The sequence below is a fragment of the Saccoglossus kowalevskii genome, chromosome 17 (assembly GCF_978046115.1).
Source record: "Saccoglossus kowalevskii chromosome 17, keSacKowa6.1, whole genome shotgun sequence".
Classification (NCBI taxonomy): domain Eukaryota; kingdom Metazoa; phylum Hemichordata; class Enteropneusta; family Harrimaniidae; genus Saccoglossus; species Saccoglossus kowalevskii.
Window position 1 is genome coordinate 13,334,014 of NC_140657.1, and position 22,083 is coordinate 13,356,096.

Consider the following 22,083-nt stretch of genomic DNA (forward strand, 5'->3'; position numbering starts at 1 on the left):
TATTGTCCAGCATATATTCAAACGTGAAATCGTGTGTCCACACCCCAAATCGAAAGACCGAATATTTTGACTGTCTGTAGGCGTTCGGCAAGGCTGCATGCTAAGCCCTTTTTTATTTTCCCTTTTCATAAACTGTTCTTTGAATTGCATCAACGCAATGATCATAGCATTCATCTATCTCCGACCCTGTCGAACTTTTCTGCCTATTATTTGCAGATGATGTAACAATGTTTTCAGATACGGTGATCGGGTTGCAAAGATCTCTTAAAATATTAAATAGTTACTGTGTCAGGTGGAAAATGAAAGTGAATTGGGAAAAACATAAATGTTGGTTTTTAAAGCTGGTGGTCACTTGTCTAAGAATGAAAAAAAGTTGAAGAAATCGAGGCAGTTTCCTACTATAAATATCTTGGGGTTGTATTTTCTTGTCGACTTATATGGTCGACAGCAACAAAGGTTTTAGCACAACAAGCCAAAAAGTCCATGTTTGCCATTATGAAAATAAGTGACAAACAGGTCCCCTTAATTATGGTGTATTATTTAAACTTTTCGACTCCAGGATTTTGCCAATTTTAACATATGGTGCTGAAATTTGGGGGTGTCGACAGTATGATTGCCTCGAACGAATCCAGTTTCTTGCTTGTAGGTATTACCTTGGTGTCTCACAAAAATCCCCAAACAGTTGTTTATTAGGTGAGTGTGTGAGGTATCCCATTTTTTCAGTATACCGCGAAACGCTGTGCAAAATATTGGACAAAATTAATTAACATGCCCCATAATAGATATCCCCGTAAATGTTATGATATTCTTTACAGTATAGAAGAGTCATACATGGATCACTGATATAAAAAAATTGTTGTTTATTTGTAATATGAAAAATTGTTGATACAGTCAGGAAGTTAACAATACTAGCACGTTTATGGAAACATTTACTGTTGGATTCAAATGTTACTTGCAGCATAGCTGGCTAAGTGACATATGTACGTTTGAAAAACTCGTGACTTTTCGCGAATTTAAAACAGAGCTACAGCGGGAGAAATATCTTACTTCGGTCACTATAAACTCCCACAGAAAAACCTTAGCACGTTTTCGTTGCTCTTCGTATAGCCTACGCATAGAAAATGACAGGGGAACTCTTGAGATAGACCAGCGGCTTTGTAAAGTCTGTTATACAAATCAAATAGAAATAGTATGCCCATTTTATTCTGAATTTCGTCAATTGTATCTTCCAAAATATTATTTCCACCCTCCATCTTTTCATAAATTTGTAGAATTATTAACTTTACAAGAAACAAATATAATTAAAAGTTTGGCAGCCTATGCTTATCACACATTGAAACTTAGAAGCGATATTGCTGATTTTTTGTAATTTAAGAATATTTATGTATATACTTTTATGGGCCGATGGCCTTGAACTTGTACATAAAGATCATATATATATATATATATATATATATATATATATATATATATATATGGTGTTTAGTGTTCCAAGAACATGTTTTCTGTATTTTATTTTGCTAGAATCGAATTCACTGGCCTCACACATATATGTATACATGTTTGCCTTGAAATGTAGCCGATCTCATTGTCTAAGTGCCACACTTTAGAGTCGAGTCTTACATTGGCTGAACTATTTGTATATATGACAATAAAACAGGAATAATTCTGTTCAGCACACACAGTATGTGACAAATAGTCTTTCAAAGGTCAGAATGGCATTGGCTCTTTATACACTAAATAATTAAACAACGTCTAAATAACCACTCACCTACCCATAATGTAGAAAATATGCATAATCAGGACATCCTACGTGTTGATGTTGATGTATATCTACTAATGCAAATAGTTATTAAATACATATTGTAACATGATTATCTAATTAAATCGTATATTTTATTATGTTATTGTATTATAATGGGCATATGTGAGTGCGCATTCAGATTATTTGCGCTATTGGCCATTATTTTATTTTTTGAGAATGGCCTAAAATGTTGTGTTGTTGTGTTTATTGAATCACACAACCTCATTTTCTGAACCCAAAACGTCATCTAGAAATGGCGTGTACTGAACATGACCCCCACCAAGGGCTTCGATATCGTGCACATGGTAAAGCATCTCGCAATAACATACGGGCATGTTAACCACTCAATCATAATAACTGATTAAAAACGTTCAGCTCAAAATGGCATGCAGTGAATATGCATACATAGTGTCCAAAGTTTGAAGGAAGTTGGTACACCATGTTACACCCTGCTCATCATAATCGAACTTTATACTAAGACAGTTTCATAGATTAAGGTGCAGATTTGTGGGCACTCGGAGTGATTTTTTGCTTGTTCTTACCTAGACAGACTTGGCTAGATAGTGTTAAAATTGCAGAGCATTATCAATGCAGGAACATACTAAAAAATCGATTTTAAAATGTGTATGTGATTAAAAGTCCCGAAAGTTTGTTTGCGTTGCTCTTTGATTGACAAGTCACTGTTGATGTTATCTGCAAATGAGTTGCTGGCCTCAGTTATGGTGTGGCGATGTGTAGCTTCCTATCCCCGACCCTGTTTAACTCACCTCACGCGCTATCAACTAGTCTCGCAAACGACAAAAAAATAGATAAGACGTAGATGCTTCCAGCATGCAAGCGGAATAACAAAAAAACACAGTTTTAAATGATAAGTAAACTTTACCATCCTTATCTCCCAACATGTCAACAACTTCCAGTCTGGCAGCTTGCAGTGGTATACTATTTAATATTTTTTTACGCATATTTTTTTCTCTAAAGGCAATTTAAAACTGACTTGTACATTTTTCGTTTCGCTGTAACAATCACCGTGCTGGTAGCATTGCGAATAAACACCATTGCTGTGCTGCCATCGATAACTATTTTTGTCACTAACTAACTAACTAACGTCAGATGCTCGGTTAATTAAAAATACCATGGAAATTACAGAGAAATCGGCAACGAGCTGCTGTTTTTAAACACTGCGGGAAAAATCAAGCACTTTGCGATGCCATCTTGGTTACCTTAATTGGAAACCCCCTTTCTGCTAACATGTATCTGTAGCGATGTCGCCAAGTACGTTGTACGGCCATGCTCAGTGACCTCTGGTTCTAAGGCACTCTATGAATGAGGTCTTTCCAGAGGTCGTGGTTCGTTTAATTTTTACCGACTCGTCTCGTCTGTAGTTGAATGAAACCTGTCTCAATTTACAATAGTTTGCCTTCCATTTTGACTTTTTCGAACCGGCGTTTGAGCGATTGAGTAATAAAAACTGCGAATGGCCCTTGTGTAGCAAAATATTACGACCCATTTCAACCTTGCCGTCTAACTTCGCACGGTCCATTTCACCGGAGATCGTGAGAAAACTGCGTCATACAGAGTATTTTTAAAGGTTTGAGGAAAGGTAAATTTAGACTCAACCCACCCAATGTCGATCGAACATCAGCAAGCGTCGGTTGATTTTGGATTTTAGCATGTCGATGTGATGCAATAACCATTTCTGTAGACGATTAACGTCACTGTCATAAAACGGACATTATATCCGTTCGTGTTGTCTGGTAGGAAAATTACTTAGCTCCCACAGTTGTTGCCAGTTTGTCTTGACATTGACCGGGATTGAATATACAGCACATATCGTGCTTGAAAACTTTGTTATACGAAAACAAAACATACTATATATACGCCTGGACGCCCTTTTTGTCAATAAACAACTGATAAACGTTGCGTGAAAGTTTCAATCGAAATAAACCAGAATTGTGAGAGGTATTTAGATTTGAACATCCATGGTAAACTGAAAAATACATGTGGAGATAATGGATAACTATTTCCGAAACCAAATGAACTCATTTAAACTAGACGGAGCATTGTTTAAATAGAGTGCTGTTAACAACAGAATACCCAGGTATTGACAGTATAACTCTACGATCTTACTGCAATGTAGTTTCGGAGGCATTGTTTTTCCGGACAGTCTTCACAAATATGAATGTGCATAGCAAGTAAATTATCTTGTCAAATCATAGAAAATTGTGACTGCCAGACAATATGTAATTGGTTGAAATGATGGAGTTTCCCGGCTCATCATTTATTTACTAGTGACGTCTTCTTGGATCACTGTTTTCTAACATGTATTATCTTAACATATACTGTTTATTTTTACCCATGGTGTACACGTAATAACAATTTACTTGCTGATCTAGCAAATCTGTTTTGCAAAACAAAAAATTGCGTCAAATCTCAAGTGTGAAAAGTAGTACTTTTGTTTCTTTGTCAAAATTGGCATACTCATAATTTGCAATTTGGCTCTCTTTTCGTTAGGAGTCCAAGCCAATGTGGCTTTGAATTGTTTTGTTAACATTCTAATTTGATCAGAAGCCAGTAGTTTAGGCGACACTATAGGTACGACCATGAGGGCGCTGTTCATGGGATGACGTCATTACGATGACGTCATATTGGGATAGGATGACGTCATCCCGTGATTTGACGTCATATTTGGATGGGATGACGTCATCCTATCCCAATATGACGTCATCGTAATGACGTCATCCCATGAACAGCGCCCTCATGGTCGTACCTATAGTGTCGCCAGGATGCCGTCACAATGGGAATATGTGAATAAATTATGACCTATAGTGTCGCCGGATGACGTCACAATGGGAATATGTGAATAAATTATGAGGGCGCTGTTTATGACGTCATATTTGGATGGGGTGAAGACGTCATAAAATGTGACGTCATCTTATGAGGGCGCTGTTCATGACGTCATATTTGGATGGGACGGTGACGTCATATTGGGGGTGATGACGTCGTAAAATGTGGCGTCATCATCATGAATTTTTCAAAACGAACGACAGAGGGCACTCACACACAAATAAATACACGTCATTTTAGAAACTAACGTTTATTACACAAAAGAAGAATATTAGCATTAAAAACATGACATTTTAAAATAGTTGAAATACATAGGGTATACATTTTTTGACAAAAAACTAGTAAGATCAGTTACATTACATATATTTTTGTTTATTTGTTTTGTGTTTTGTTTTTGAAGTAATTAATCATAAATTGAAATGGTATACATTTTCAAATGCTGTTAAGTATTCACACTGATTAATATAAGAATGATATTATTAGATGACAAAAACTAGTAAGATCAGTTACATTAAATATATATTTTGTTTTTTTGTTTTGTTGTTTTGAAGTAATTAATCGTAAATTGAAATAGAATACATTTTTCAAACACTGTTAAGTATTCACACTGAGTAATATAAGTATGATATTATTAGAAGTAATATAAGAATGAGTTTGAAATACATACAGTATATATTTTCAAACACAGTAAAGTATTCACACTGAGTAAATAAAAAATGGTTATACATGACATTTAAACAAATATTGCAAAACTAGGTTGAAATAAATGGAATAGGGTTAGGGTCAACAGAAAACTCCCAAGTTTCTACATTTCACTAAAAAATTGACATTTTTTTAAAAAAGAAAGTTGAAATACATTTTCAAAACGCAGTAAAGTATTCACACTGAGTAAATAAAAATGGTTATACATGACATTTAAAAATAATAGCAAAACTAGGTTGAAATAAATGGAATAGGGTTAGGGTCAACAGAAAACTCCCAAGTTTCTACATTTCACTAAAAATTGACATTTTTTTTTTTTTTTTTTAAAAGAAAATTGAAATACATTTTCAAAACGCAGTAAAGTATTCACACTGAGTAAATAAAAATGGTTATACATGACATTTAAAAATAATTGCAAAACTAGGTTGAAATAAAATGGAATAGGGTTAGAGGTCAACAGAAAACTCTTCAAGTTTCCTACATTTCACTGTACTATAGAGAATAACTGCTAAAGTATGAATGACATGTTTTATTCTATATATGTTGCTGTATGATGTCAAAGAGTTGGGAATCCATTTCGCGTGTTGATAACATGATTTTACAAGACGGTATGCATAATTCAGGGCTCGATTTATAAAGTTGGAATAACACACGATTATATTGTCTAGAATATTTTCCGACCAGTTCTGGGTGAATGCGTTGAAAGGCATCGTAACAAGTGGCAATTTTACGGATATCAATATCGCGCAAAGCTTTGACGATGTATTGGTGAATTTGGCTAACCTGGCTGTCTTTATCACAGAATCCATAAGATAAACAAGCGTGTCGTGTTTGTGAAGGATGGTCTATTTGACAACCTAGACAATTGGAGCGAACGATGTGTCTGACTTGTGAACAGATAAATTCAGCTACATTTTTTTTTAAAATCAGTTTATCCATTAGTTTTCTGTTTCCTGTGGAAAAAAAAAATATCTCTATCAACAGTTTCAAACGTATTGTGATAGGTATATTTGATGGTTAAAATCACCCGAGACAGCATTAAATTTTGACTAGCTCGCCATCTGACCTTGTCATTAACCTTTATCAGTAGATGTCATGGCAACCACTGTCAAAACTGACTGACCTCGTCATTTAACCCCTATCAGTAGATGCCATGGCAGCCCACCGTTAGGCTGAAAATATAAATCATGACAGTATAGTGGGAAATCTGATTGCAATAGGTATATTTGATGGTTAAAATCACCCGAGACAGCATTAAATTTTGACTAGCTCGCCATCTGACTTTGTCATTAACCTTTATCAGTAGATGTCATGGCAACCACTGTCAAAACTGACTGACCTCGTCATTTAACCCCTATCAGTAGATGCCATGGCAGCCCACCGTTAGGCTGAAAATATAAATCATGACAGTATAGTGGGAAATCTGATTGCAATGTTACTAACGAATTGACTGACTACTTGTGTTTTTCATTCTGAACGTATCGATATAACAGCAATGGATGTGAGGTGTTCACGACAGCTTACAGAAATCATTGATTAATGTGTTATTTGTTTGTAAAAAAAAACAAAAAAAACGTACCTGATAACACTGTTGATTTGGGGTAAAATTTCAATGAAATTGTTGTACTGTTCCATTGTTAATGCTACCCCACGCTTCGTAGGGTACCCATTGTAATATTCCCGAATATGTACATAACGTTTCCCACGGAATGAGTTAATTGTTACGTAAAGGGATTTGCTCGAACAAATCAATCGGGTAAAGATATTCTCACCTCGTGGGGCAATGGTGGAGGATTTAGCACCCATTGCACTGACGTCAGGTGCTACCTTTTTAGAACATTCACCAGTTGATGAACGCATTGACTCAGATGTAGTAGTAGCTAGCGAATTAACGGTCGAACGCGATGAGCCGTCGGAAGCCAAATTAATAGCCCTGCGTTTCTTAGGACGACTCGTCATGTTGCCCTGTTCATAGATTGGAGATGAAGTCACAACGTCTTTCTTAGGACGACTCGTCATGTTGCCCTGTTCATAGATTGGAGATGAAGTCACAACGTCTTGTGCTAAAGACCCAGCGAACTCGTCTAAATACGTGTTTAGCGGATTCATCTTGAACCAAGGCTACTATCTGAAGAAATGACGTGATCCACTGACTACACGTGTTTCAAATTCTAATGTTGCTCGCTGATTGAACAATGCATTATATTTTTAGATGTTGAGAATGAATCATCTTTTTTATATTCTAATGTTCGCTCGCTGATTGGACAATGCATTATATTTTTAGATGTTGAGAATGAATCATCTTTTTTATTTTCCTACAGATACAACATTCCTTGAGACATTAATCTCGGTGATAATGTAGGTAGACATTCACTACTGGTAAGGGGGGGGGGCTGGTAACCTAATTTGAATTTACCACACATTCCTCGGAAGCACTTGCTCTTGTGTTGAACGATGAATGCGTACAACTGGTGTCCTGATACAATTGTATCAAGCCAAAACAGACATCAAAGACACCGTAAAATATCACAACCGACTGCCAAAACAGACATCAAAGACACCGTAAAATATCACAGCCGACTATGATGATGAAATATGAATGCCAAAAGAGTTGATTAAACTTCCGTGTTATACGAAGACATTTACGCTCTACGACACCTAACTTCCAACACGATGTCCAAGCGGGCTCTAGAATTGGATCAAGCGGATTCCACTTTTAAAAGGTAATCGATTCATTTTTTATTTTTGTTTTCACGTTTTCAAACACTAGTCAATGTTTTGTTTTGAAAAACTATCAGTTTAAATCACTGGGAAAAAATTTTGCCACATAGACAGTGAGAAATGTCAAAACACATCTCAAATATGTAAGTCTAAGTAGTCAGAATGTATAATAATGGAGATTTGTTTACAGAAAAGGAATACTACAATGTTTTCAATTGATGTCATATCTCTCATTCACAAAAAAATCATTTTTTTTGAATCGAGTCATTGCTTGAACTCAATTACCGAGCGTACCCCTCAGCTTTAAACAATTATTATGTGTGGAGTTGCATTTTTCTAAATTACTTAGGGTGTCTTTTCACTAGACATGACCTTAGTTTGTTATGTAGGTCGCTACACTAACTTAAGACTACGACGATATTCCAACGCTCACTAGGCTATATCTTTTGTTTTTTTGTATGTGTGAGTACGTTTTTTTTGAACTGGACTTAAGTTGGCGCTGTTTTCTGTTATGTAGGTCGCTACACTATCCCAAGGCCATGCCTATATTCCAACGCTCACTAGACTATATCTTTTTGTTTTTTGTATGTGTGAGTACGTTTTTTTTGAACTGGACTTAAGTTGGTGTTGTTTTCTGTTATGTAGGTCGCTACACTAACTCAAATCCATGCCAATATTCCCAATGCTCACTAGGTTATATCTTTTTGTTTTTTGTATATGTGAGTATGTTTTTGAACTGGACTTAAGTTGGTGCTGTTTTCATTTTTTCAAACATATGGTAGAATATGACAATTCAGATGATGGGTAACTTATTTATTTATTTATTTATTTATTTATTTATTTATTTATTTATTTATTTATTTATTTATTTATTTATTTATTTATTTATTTATTTATTTATTTATTTATTTTTATTTTATTTATTTATTTATGAGCATTTTGAAAATTTTATGTGAGGGAAAAATAAAACATGTTTTTAACTTCATCTACAGGGAGAATTTTACACAATCTCAAACTTCGTCAGACCTAGAACATGAATGTATTATTATAAGCAGGTGTGTATTTTGAACACTATACATAGAATTCGTTCGATATGCATGTGAAGATATAGTAAACAATATGAATATGAATATGAATAATAAAATAATATAACATTTATTTTTTCAGTGAAGACGACACAGTTGAGCAATCACCTACGAAAGATAATGTTTCGTAAGTTTTATTTATTTATTTATTTATTTATTTATTTATTTATTTATTTATTTATTTATTTATTTATTTATTTATTTATTTATTTATTTATTTATTTATTTATTTATTTATTTATTTATTTATTTATTTATTTATTTTATTTATTTATTTATGAGCATTTTGAAAATTTTATGTGAGGGGAAAATAAAACATGTTTTTAACTTCATCTACAGGGAGAATTTTACACAATCTCAAACTTCGTCAGACCTAGAACATGAATGTATTATTATAAGCAGGTGTGTATTTTGAACACTATACATAGAATTCGTTCGATATGCATGTGAAGATATAGTAAACAATATGAATATGAATATGAATAATAAAATAATATAACATTTATTTTTTCAGTGAAGACGACACAGTTGAGCAATCACCTACGAAAGATAATGTTTCGTAAGTTTTATTTATTTATTTATTTATTTATTTATTTATTTATTTATTTATTTATTTATTTATTTATTTATTTATTTATTTTATTTATTTATTTATTTATTTATTTATTTATTTATTTATTTATTTATTTATTTATTTATTTATTTATTTATTTTATTTATTTATTTATGAGCATTTTGAAAATTTTATGTGAGGGAAAAATAAAACATGTTTTTAACTTTCTCTACAGGGAGAATTTTACACAACCTCAAACTTCGTCAGACCTAGAGCATGAATGTATTATTATAAACAGGTGTGTATTCGAATACTATATATAGAATTCGTTCGATATGCATGTGAAGATATGGTAAACAATATGAATAATAAAAATAATATAACTTATTTTTCAGTGAAGACGAAACACCTCAGCAATCACCTACGAAAGATAGTGTTTCGTAAGTTTATTTATTTATTTATTTATTTATTTATTTATTTATTTATTTATTTATTTATTTATTTATTTATTTATTTATTTATTTATTTATTTATTTACAAAATACGATGTTGTATTTTTCAATAGTTCATGGTCTCCAGCCAGTAGTATAGCTACACCGGATTTCAATCAGAAGTTGAAATTTCTAATTAAATCTGGTAGCAGTTCACATGTAAGCTCTACAAGTACTGGGTTTGCAACACCCAAGTCCTGTAAGAAAAGCCTGTACTCTATATATGGAGAAATGAACACACCGAGTCCAATAGGATCTGTTAACAGACCATCTACCTCGAGTTATCAACGTGGAGGTGGTAAAAACCATGTAAGGTATGTTATTTATTTATTTATTTATTTATTTATTTATTTATTTATTTATTTATTTATTTATTTATTTATTTATTTATTTATTTATTTATTTATTTATTTATTTTTGAATTTTATTACAGTGATACTGACACGGATGATAGTGACGAGAATATCACCGACAAGATTAATTTCAATCTTGTCAGTAAGAGAAAACGTTTTGTCAAAAAGTTTAAGGTGAGTGGAACAGATTGGGTTGTAAAAGTTTCGCAACCAAATGCTAATACGTTCGATGAAGTTCATAACGTATTACACGCTACCTTTCATCAACTGCTCGAACTGATCACCTCTGACCTTGACGGACGTGACCAAATTCGTATTTCCATAAACGTACCCAACTTGAACAACGAAATTTGGCTACCATTTATACCGGTGGAGGACATGAATGTCGACAAGGTGATGTCCAAAGTGGAGAGGATTCTACAATCTTACCAAGATATATCCCTCGAGGAAAACATCACCATCAGGACGGTATCTGTTGAAATGCCCCTTGGTGCCGGCAAAACACGTGGGAGGAAGCGACAGTTTGATACGAAGATCGCAGACAGGTTGAAAAATTCCAAATCTGTCATTGAAATCGTTTCCGATGACCAGATGTGTTGCGCTAGAGCGATCGTGGTCGCCATGGCACACGCAACAAAAGACGAAAATCCACCATCGATGTGGAGTACCATGAAGAGGAAAAAAACGGCAAACTACTCTATGCAATCCGTTCAAGCTAGAGAACTTTTACGGAAAGCCAGAGTCGAACAGGGACCATGTGGTATCGAAGAGATTAAAAAATTCCAGAACGTGTTACCGAATTTCAGAATACACGTATTGTCGCACGATCATTTTGACTCCATCATCTTTGTGGGCGATGCCGCAGAAGGTTCAAAAGACATATATTTGTTTCTAAAAGATAAACACTACAACGTCATCACAAAAATGACAGGTTTTCTAGGAAAGAAGTACTATTGCACTAGGTGTGACAAGTCTTATTCTCACCGTTATGATCACATGTGTCCGACGGGGTGTTTGAGTTGTGGAAATCAAAGGGACTGTGTGGTTACACGATGGCAAAAATGCGGAAATTGTCACAGATTTTTCAAGAACGAAGAATGTTTCGAACGGCATCAAAAGTCGGTTAATGGGGTAAAAACTCTCTGCCAGTCAGTTCAACGTTGCGAAAAATGTCACAAACTCCTCAAATATCGTGATGGGTCTCACAAATGTAACGAAGTTTACTGCAAAACCTGCAAGTCTTTTCAGACGTACGACCACCTGTGTTACATTCAACCACTCACCGATAGAAAAAAGAACCAAGAATCTGACGAATCGATGGAAGAATTTGAGGAGGAGGATGACTCAGACAGCCATGGTAACTACGTCTTTTACGATTTTGAATGCACGACCGACGAACATTGCACTCATATTCCAGATCTGTGCGTAGCGAGAATTCCACCGAATACGGAGAAAGTGTTCAATGGTTCACGTACCTTGGAAGATTTCTGCGAGTGGGCATTAGAAAAAGAGCATAATGGAATGATTTTCATCGCACATAATTCAAAGGGATATGATGGAATTATGATTCTGAAATACTGTCATGATCACAATATACTACCCGAAGTCATCATGAATGGTTCAAAAGTCATGCAACTATACATCCGTCGTGCAGATATCAAATTCATTGATAGCTTGAATTTCCTGCCCATGGCTCTATCTAAACTTCCTAAGACCTTTGGCATAGACGAGTTACACAAAGGCTTTTTTCCCCACCTGTTTCCGAGAACCGCTGGAGACAGTTACAGAGGACCGATACCCGAGGATCGTTATTTTGACCCAGATGGTATGAAGGAGGAGGTTAGAAAGAAATTCTACACATGGTACAATGGAGAAGTAGAAAAGAACTCTGTTTATGATTTACGTAAAGAACTGCTCAAGTACTGTCGGAGTGACGTACGCATACTCGAAGAGTGTTGTTTGGCATTTAGATCAATGATGATGGATCTCACCGAAGTTGACCCTTTCAGCTGTTGCATCACGATCGCCTCCGTGTGCAACGTCATATTTCGAAAGAATTTCCTGACTCCTGATACAATCGGTGTTGTGCCTGAGAAAGGTTATCTCAGCGCCCAGAATCAATCCGCAGATGCTATAAGGTGGATGGAATACGAGGCACACGTCAATAATACGCGTATTCAACATGTTCGTAATTCCAGAAGAGAGATGAAAATCGGACCTTATCACATAGACGGATATGATGCTTCTACCGAAACCTTGTATGAGTACTACGGTTGTTACTTCCATGGGTGCCCAAAGTGTTTTCCCAGAAGAAATGAAACAAATCGCAAGAATGAACTCAGTATGACATCCCTCTATGAAAGGCTACTGGCGAGGGAAGAGTGGTTGAAATCGAAAGGATACTCGCTAGTCACCATGTGGGAATGTGATTTCAAAAACCTGATGAAGAACAATCACAAAGTCGAGAGGTTTGTCGGAAACTTAGATATCTCAAATCCTATCAGAGGCAGAGAGGCTTTTCTCGGCGGTCGTACTAATGCTCTGCGTCTGTATTACGAGATCAAGGAAGGCGAAAAGATAGAATATGTTGACTTTTGCAGCCTCTACCCATACATCAATAAGACCTCGCGATATCCAGTTGGCCACCCAACAGTCGTAACTAAAGACTTTATCGTCAAACCCACGGACTATTTCGGTATTATCAAGTGCGATGTTTTACCTCCGAGGAAATTGTATATACCAGTTCTACCTTTCAGGGTGAACAACAAACTGATGTTCCCACTCTGTTCCAAATGCGCGGAAACCATGAATCAAGACAAATGTCACCACAGTGTCAATGAACGTCAACTGACGGGTGTTTGGTGCACTCCGGAATTGAAAAAGGCTGAAGAAGTAGGGTATCACATCACCAAGGTATATGAAGTTTGGCATTACGATGAGTCGGCAACCTACAACCCCGAGACTGGAGAAGGAGGGTTGTTCACAGAGTACATCAACATGTTTCTGAAAATTAAACAAGAGTCTTCTGGTTATCCCGAGTGGTGTCACACCATTGAAGACCGAACCATGTACATCCAAAGATACCACGAAAGAGAAGGTATCGTCTTGGATAGAAGCAAGATAACCCCAAATCCAGGCCTCAGAGCTCTTGCCAAGCTAAACCTCAACTCATTCTGGGGAAAGCTGGGACAGAGATCAAACTTTGGACAGAGCACATATGTAGAAACGTCCGCCAAACTGTTGGAAATGTTGATGGATAGTACAAAGAATGTCACAGATCTTTCTTTTGTCTCTGACGAAATGGTTCTTGTCCAGCACTGCGATAAAGAAGACTACATTACCGAAGCACCCAATACGAACGTTGTACTGGCTGCCATGACGACAAGCTATGCTCGACTTAAACTCTACAGTGTTCTGGAGAAATTAGGTAGTAGAGTCTTGTACTTTGACACAGATTCTATCATTTACATCCACCGAGCTGGAGAATGGGATCCACCAACATGTGATTATCTCGGAGATTTGACGAGAGAAATAACTCCAGTGGATAATTACATCACACATTTCGTATCGGGAGGACCGAAGAATTACGCATACCGATTACACAAACCGGACAAAAGTAGGAACCAAACAGTGTGTAAAGTGAGAGGGTTCACCCTCAATTACAGAAATCAACTGGAAATTAATTTTGACTCCATGAATCGACTCGTTCGGAGAACAAGCGGCCCTCTACATGTCAAAGACCCCCGAAAAATAACGCGCAAGGGAGATAGAATATTCAATAGAGAAGAAGTTAAAACATACAGTTTAGTGTATGACAAACGGGTGATACAAGACGATTACTGTACCCTCCCATACGGTTTCTAAAAACAAAACAAAAAATATATAAATAAAAGCGAGATCATCGTTTACTCCATTCATCCATTTGAACTTTGAACAATCACATTGACATGGATTCTACCAAATCGGACATGGTTCTATCACTCATCTATTCTGGCTTATGCACACTACCTTATTTTGTTTTGAACTGGATGTTGAAAAAGTACATTGAAGAACGTAAAACGAGACGCGATAACGAGCGAGGTTCTATTATATCGTCATGGATGCAAGATTGAAACACCCATTTACCTCTCTTGTGTGCGGTCCTACACAGTCTGGAAAGACGTTTTTAGTCAAACAGATATTAGAACAATGTGACAGCGTCATATCTCCACCACCAGACGTTATCTATTGGTGCTACGGCGAGTTTCAGCCAGCCTATTTGGAAATGATGAAGACAGTGCCTCAAATTCGCTTTATCGAAGGGATACCTCCAGATATTGGTAGAATAATTGAGCCGTCTAAAAGAAACTTGTTGGTGATAGATGATCTGATGACAGAAACGGGTAACGATAAACAAATCGCCCAGTTCTTCACGAAGGGATCTCACCATCGAAATTTATCCGTGATACTGATTTTGCAAAATCTCTTTCATCAGGGCAGACAATCGAGAACCATAAGTCTCAACACGCACTACATTTTCCTGTTTAAAAATCCAAGGGACGCATCACAAGTCAACGTTCTGGCTAGGCAAATGTACCCCGGAAACATTAAGTTTCTTCAGGAGGCATTCACCGATGCCACCCAAGAACCTCACGGTTACCTCCTCGTGGATCTGATGCCAGACACCCCTGAGGAAATACGCATTCGAACGAACATACTTTCATCTCAGGTACCGATAGTGTACGTGAGAAAGGTATAAAAAAAAAGACAGTCTTTCATCGTCAGTCATTTCACCATGTCATCCCGCATGCGAAAGAACGCTGATTTTCTCTCTGTATTGCACAAGGCCAACTCGAAACAACAAAAGGGGATAATTGATGGAGCCTCTAGTGACTTGATACAGTGTCTGTGCGAATGCTCGCTCAATGTGTTGAAAGGGAACGTCCAGCTATCACCTAGTCAGAAACGAAAATTGGCGTTGTACGTGAAACATCTCCGAGTGCTGTCCAATAAGAAAACTTCAGTCAAGAAAAAGAAAAAAATTCTGGTTCAGAAAGGGGGTTTCCTAACCGCCTTAATCGCTCCCTTAATTTCGAGCATACTCCCACCTTTACTCGGTCTTAAATAGATGGAATCCGTGAAGAAGATGGCTTTAGTCCCTGCTGAGCTATTATCTACCATTCAAAGCCAGAATGCTCAAATGACGAGACCTGTGGTGAAATCATTGACTTCGCTGGATAGAGACATGAATGACATAACGCAAATGGAAGAATTGCCTGAAGATGAAAAAGTCAAACTGTACCAACAAGTTCTGCGCAAGTACTTGTTGTTGCGGGAGAAGAAAAACGAACCGATTCCAATCTCCGTTACGCAGCAATTACCCAGTGCTGTCCCTGTAGCCGAACGGGAATATCAACCCGACAAAGACGGTGTACCAGATCAAATTACATCCGAAGTCTTACAAAGTGTTCCCAAGAGCATGCAGAGAAAAGCGAAGCTTCTACTACAGAAAGTTAAACAGAACCAACGGGTCGACTGGGGTGAAAATGCTGAATTAATCATTGATGGACAATCCGTGCCAGGCACGTACATCATCGATTTAGTCAATGATTTCTTGCGTAAAAGGAAGAATTTCACCCCCACAGGTTGAAGAGAATTTGCCGAAGTTATGAAAATGTCAAATGTACCTCAAGACCTAGTTGGCAATACTGATCGGTGGTCTTACATGCATACCAACACACTCAAGGGGAGAGTTCCGAAGAGACGTGGACCCCATGTGGTTTCCACTCCCATTCATCCTCGACACACGTGGGTGACGTATTAAATAGAACCTCTTCGCAACCGCTAGATCTCACTTTGGTTCAGTCGGTCATGATGGATCCACGCTGTCCTGCTTTGCTTTCGTTTATCGAACGTATCCACTGCCTCTGCGCGTGTGAAATAACCACACCCGTAAACAATGACGAAGAAGATGGACACCATCCTAGACGAACTGTTTTACGATGTCCAAAGTCCTGGAAGTTACGGGGGTTTGAATTCCCTTTACGCTGCCGTAAAAAAAACAAAAAGAGGAAAAAAGATAACCAAGTCGGACGTGAAGAAGTGGTTGAGTAAACAGGATACATACACTCTGCACAAACCCTCCAGACGGTCCTTTAAAAGAAGGAGGGTAGTGGTTTTCCAAGTGGACGAGCAGTGGGAGGCCGATCTATGCGATCTCTCCTCGATATCCAGATACAACAGAGGATACAAGTTCTTATTGACGTGTATCGACGTTTTTTCGAAATATGCTTTCGTCGTACCTCTGAAAGACAAGAGAGGGGGGAGTTTGGTCGAGGCATTTCGGAAAATACTTAAGAAGGGGCGTCGCCCCGACGTTTTGCACACGGACAGAGGAACTGAATTCACCAACAGACTTTTTCAGAACTACCTCAAGAGCGAAGACATTAAGTTCTTCACTACAGGCAATGAGACTAAAGTCAGCGTTGTGGAGAGATATAACAGAACCATCAAGGGAAAAATTTTCAGATATTTCACGAAGAACAACACGTTGACTTATCTGCCTGTATTAGACGACATGGTACGTTCTTACAACAATACTCATCACAGAAGTATAAATACCAAACCCTCACTTGTTACCTATGCAAACCAGAAAAAGGTCAGAGACGTATTGTATGGTGATTTAAGCACAGAGAAAAAGGGGTGGAAGAAGATTTATAAACTCGGTGACAGAGTCAGAATCAGTAAAACCAAACACGTTTTCAAGAAAGGATACTTGCCCAATTGGACCGAAGAGGTATTCACGATTGTTGGACGCCTCAATACGCAACCACCTGTTTACAAAATGTCAGATTACAACGGTGAAATGTTGGAAGGTACTTTCTACGAAGAAGAACTTCAGAAAATAGTAAAGGACGATGATGCATTGTACATTGTGGAGAAAGTACTGCGCAAGAGAAAACGTAAAGGCCGTGTGGAATATTTCGTTAAGTGGCGTGGGTATGACGATTCGTTTAATTCTTGAATCAGAGACTTGGAACATTTATAAATACCTTTTCACACGATGACCTGATTCATTTCAAAGATCATCATGTCGGGGCAGGATTTCTTTTTGACGCTCCCTAGTAATACCTCGCTTGATGTGTTCCCGAACAACACGTTGACAAAATACACTGTCAAACTACCGAGAACGGTTTCGTTAGATGGCAATTGGGAAGTAGCGTTGGCCGACATCCACTACCCAAATTCATGGTACAATGTTGTACATGGTGAAAATAGGATCTTTTACGATGCCTCACCCAGTCTGAGAGATCACGGAGAAGTGAAATTGAATCCGGGCTACTACAACTCGATCGAAATGATTTTAGACGCGATTCGAGAAAAAGGTCTGCCAGATGAAATACTGATGACATATAATTCGAGGTCTAGGAGAGTGACCATTGCGGTCGAAGAAGGAGCTCGTGTAATCTTGATGGGGGGATTGGCCGAACTGTTAGGATTTCCCACAAATACAACAATTACAAACGAAAGACGCACTAGTCCCTACCTTGCTGATGTTAGAAGTTTGTATTCCCTCTACGTGTATTGCAATATAGTCGAACACCAAATGGTCGGTGATGTTTCCGTACCTCTCTTGAGAATAGTCAACATTGAAGGAACCCACGGTGATAGCGTCAATCACACTTACAACAAACCATACTTTCTCCCAATTCGAACGTCAACATTCGAGACTGTGGAGATTGATATAAGGTCTGATACAGGGGAGAAGGTGCCATTTCAACGTGGGCGTGTGATCGTGACGCTGAGTTTTCGCAAAGCTCGTCCTTCGCTAGTGTGAAGAAAAGGAAATGAACAGACATCGACCTTACACCCCCCACGTGGGGGTTTATAGAAATTACTACATGAATCAGATTGGACGGGGATCTGTATTTTCTGGCGCAAGACTGCAACGTGGATATGGAATCGGAAGTATGTTTTCTGGATTGGCGAGATCGGCCGCACCTCTGTTAACACAGGGTCTGAAAGCAGTGGCAAAACCAGCGCTCGATGCCGGTTTGGGTATTCTAGGTGACGTTGTACAAGGGAAAAACTTTAAAAAAGCGGCTTCGAGTAGAGCAAAGACTGCAGGTCGTCAAATTACTTCCTCGGTATTGAGCAATTTATTTGGAAGACCCTCTCAAACAGGACGAGGACGCAGCATCAAAAGGAAGAAGACAACAACGAGACGTGTCATTTCTTCCAAGGCTAAGAAGAGGAGAAGATCTCAGGATATATTCGACTGAACATCATGGCTTTTGTACACGAACACTCCTGCGAATGTGCAAAGACGGAACTCGATCTCTTTACTATTCCTCCGACACAGACAAGTATTGAAAAAGGAAGTTATGAAGAGGTAAACCCACTCACGAATATAGCCGATGGTCCGATCGAATTCGTAATACCTTCGGCCGGAAGTGACTACATCGATATTGGTTCTACGCTTTTGCACATCAAGGCTAAAATCACGAATGCCAACGGAAGTAATTTGGCTGCGGACGCCACTGTAGGGCCTGCAAACTTGTGGTTGCATTCCCTCTTCAATCAAATCGATGTGTACCTGAATGGAAAGCAGATTTCGGACGCATCTCCTACTTATTCTTACAGAGCCATGATCGAAACGCTATTGAATTATGGAGGGGACGCCAAATCAACGCAGATTGGTGCTGCAATATTTGAGAAGGACACTGCTGGAAAAATGAATGTCGCAAACCCGAGAGCTGATGATGGTGATGCTAACATGGGACTCAAACGTCGATACGCATATACATCGCTCAGTAAGACGGTCGACATGATCGGACGAATACACGGAGACATATTTTTTCAACCAAAGTATTTACTCAATGGGGTGGAAGTTAGACTGAAATTACATCGAAGTAAAAATCAGTTCTGCTTGATCAGTTCAACCGAAAATCCAGCATTCAAAGTAGTCATCACCGATGCTACCCTCCTAGTGAGAAAAGTCAAGTTGAGCCCCAGCGTACAACTGGGACACGTTGAAGCGTTGAAACAGGGTACTGCAAAATACCCCATCGATCGATGCGTTATGAAAATCGCTTCCATCCCGGCTGGTACAATGTCATTAAACAAAGATTTGATCTTCCTCGGTCAGCTGCCCAAAAGGATCATCCTGTGTCTGGTTTCTAATACGTCTTTCAACGGATCCTACGAAACAAATCCATTCAACTTCCAGAATTACGGTATCACATCACTGGTTCTCAATGTTAGAGGTGAGCAAGTTCCGGCAAAGCCATTGAAGACGGACTTCACAGCAGGTGGTGGTAGAAGTTGCATCATGGCTTATTACAGTCTATTTACCGGTACAAATAAAATGGGTCAAGACCAAGGCAACGGCATCACTCGAGACGAATATCCCGAAGGGTACACAATCTTCGCATTTGACCTCACTCCCGACGAATCGGCCAGTGATTATCACCTCAATTTGATACAAGAAGGAAAGATTGGTCTTGAGATTCAGTTCAGACAAGCATTGACTGAGACTGTGTCTGTTTTGATTTATGCTGAATACGACAACATTATCGAGATTGACAGAGACAGAAACGTATTGATCGATTTCTAGCTGCGATGGACACGAATCAACTGAATCGTATTCTGTCGACTAATCCATACACTAGAAATGTGTTCTTCGGCGTTTATGCTAGAGATCAACTGCCTAAGGCAAAAGTGTTGGAGTATCCTGCAGCGTTCGTATCAAACACCGATGACAGTAGCGGAGGTGGGACACATTGGGTGGCTTTTTATCTAAAGGATCCCTACCGCGGAGAATATTTTGACTCGTACGGATGTCAACCTTATTACGTGGAATTTAAGAGATTTCTCGATAAAAACGTTTGTACATGGATCTACAATCATCAAATACTACAAGCTCCGTTCTCTACAGTGTGTGGTCAATACGTCCTGTATTACTTGCTGCGCAGATGTCAAGGGGAACCTATGAAGTCCGTAGCCGACTCTTTTACGCATGATAGACATTTGAATGACATTTATGTGAACAGATATATCGAAAACGTAACCGGACTCAACCTCCCTATTTATGACAAATATTTTTTCCCACACAGTTTTACTAGATGACTTATACTTTTGAAATTCCACATGTATATATAACTTGTACCCTCTTTATGTAACTATCGATTTCATATTATTTCTCTTTTTTTCTTTTCATCACAGATGAGCGATTCTGATTCTGATTAGAAAAAAGTGTGTATTGACTCTTCGATGTTACTCGTTTTTCTCGTTTTTTATTATAATCGAATACTTAACCGCATTTGAAAATGTATGTATTTCAATGTATGTATGTATCTATGTATTTTCAACCTTTTTAAAAAAAAAAAAAAATGTCGTTTTTAAATCATATTATTACTCCTAAGAATATCATTCTTATATTACTCCTAATAATATCATTCTTATATTACTCAGTGTGAATACGTAACAGCGTTTGAGAATGTATACCATTTCAATTTATGATTAATTACTTCAAAAAACAACAAAACACAAAAAAAACAAAAAATATATTTCATGTAACTGATCTTACTAGTTTTTTTTGTCAAAATGTATACCCTATGTATTTCAACCATTTTAAAAATGTCATGTTTTTTAATATTAATATTCTTCTTTTATGTAATAAACTCTGTTAGTTTTCAAAATGACGTGTATTTATTTGTGTGTGTGTGTGTATGTGTGTGTGTGTGTATGTGTGTGTGTGTGTGTGTGTGTGTGTGCGTGCCCTCTACAGTTCGTTCAGAAAATTCCTTCGTGACGTAATTTGGTTGTGAGCGCCCTCTACAGTTCGTTTAGTCATCAATTATGCTAATTCACACAATCCCATTGTGACATATTCCCATTGTGACGTCCATGAGGGCGCTGTTCATGGGATGACGTCATTACATATGACGTCACCGTCCCATCCAAATATGACGTCATGAACAGCACCCTCATAAGATGACGTCACATTTTATGACGTCTTCACCCCATCCAAATATGACGTCATAAACAGCGCCCTCATAATTTATTCACATATTCCCATTGTGACGTCATCCGGCGACACTATAGGTCATAATTTATTCACATATTCCCATTGTGACGTCATCCTGGCGACACTATAGGTACGACCATGAGGGCGCTGTTCATGGGATGACGTCATTACGATGACGTCATATTGGGATAGGATGACGTCATCCCATCCAAATATGACGTCAAATCACGGGATGACGTCATCCTATCCCAATATGACGTCATCGTAATGACGTCATCCCATGAACAGCGCCCTCATGGTCGTACCTATAGTGTCGCCTAAACTACTGAAGCCATACTCCTTTTTTCTTTTTAAATATTTTTTTATGCCAGGCGACAGTTCTGGACATTGATTGTCACTGTTGTCTCTCCTGAAACTTTTTTGTATGTGCTAATTGCTCGCCATACTCCTTACCAAAACGTGATCATTGAAAAATGTCTCAGATTGATACATGTCCAATGAAGTGACATATTTTACATATGT

At 37.8% G+C, this 22,083-nt stretch overlaps 1 protein-coding gene across 1 annotated transcript; it reads left to right on the forward strand.

Annotated features, from left to right (window-relative positions):
* Positions 1-8,023: 8,023 nt before the first annotated feature.
* Positions 8,024-20,854, forward strand: LOC146732661 (uncharacterized). The gene is made up of 10 exons (XM_085491883.1): positions 8,024-8,073; positions 9,064-9,126; positions 9,239-9,283; positions 9,496-9,558; positions 9,671-9,715; positions 9,945-10,007; positions 10,105-10,149; positions 10,275-10,514; positions 10,634-10,727; positions 20,757-20,854. Exons 1-10 carry the CDS (start codon positions 8,024-8,026, stop codon positions 20,778-20,780), a joined length of 732 nt encoding a protein of 243 aa, XP_085348009.1. The 3' UTR covers positions 20,781-20,854.
* Positions 20,855-22,083: the final 1,229 nt, after the last annotated feature.

Bases quoted from the DNA above. Each gene is read 5' to 3' on its own strand.
- LOC146732661 (XM_085491883.1), top strand. From the start codon at position 8,024: ATGTCCAAGCGGGCTCTAGAATTGGATCAAGCGGATTCCACTTTTAAA. The intron at 10,008-10,104 runs GTGTGTATTCGA...CTTATTTTTCAG, and splicing joins GAATGTATTATTATAAACAG to TGAAGACGAAACACCTCAGC. The intron at 10,728-20,756 runs GTGAGTGGAACA...TTTTCATCACAG, and splicing joins GTTTTGTCAAAAAGTTTAAG to ATGAGCGATTCTGATTCTGA.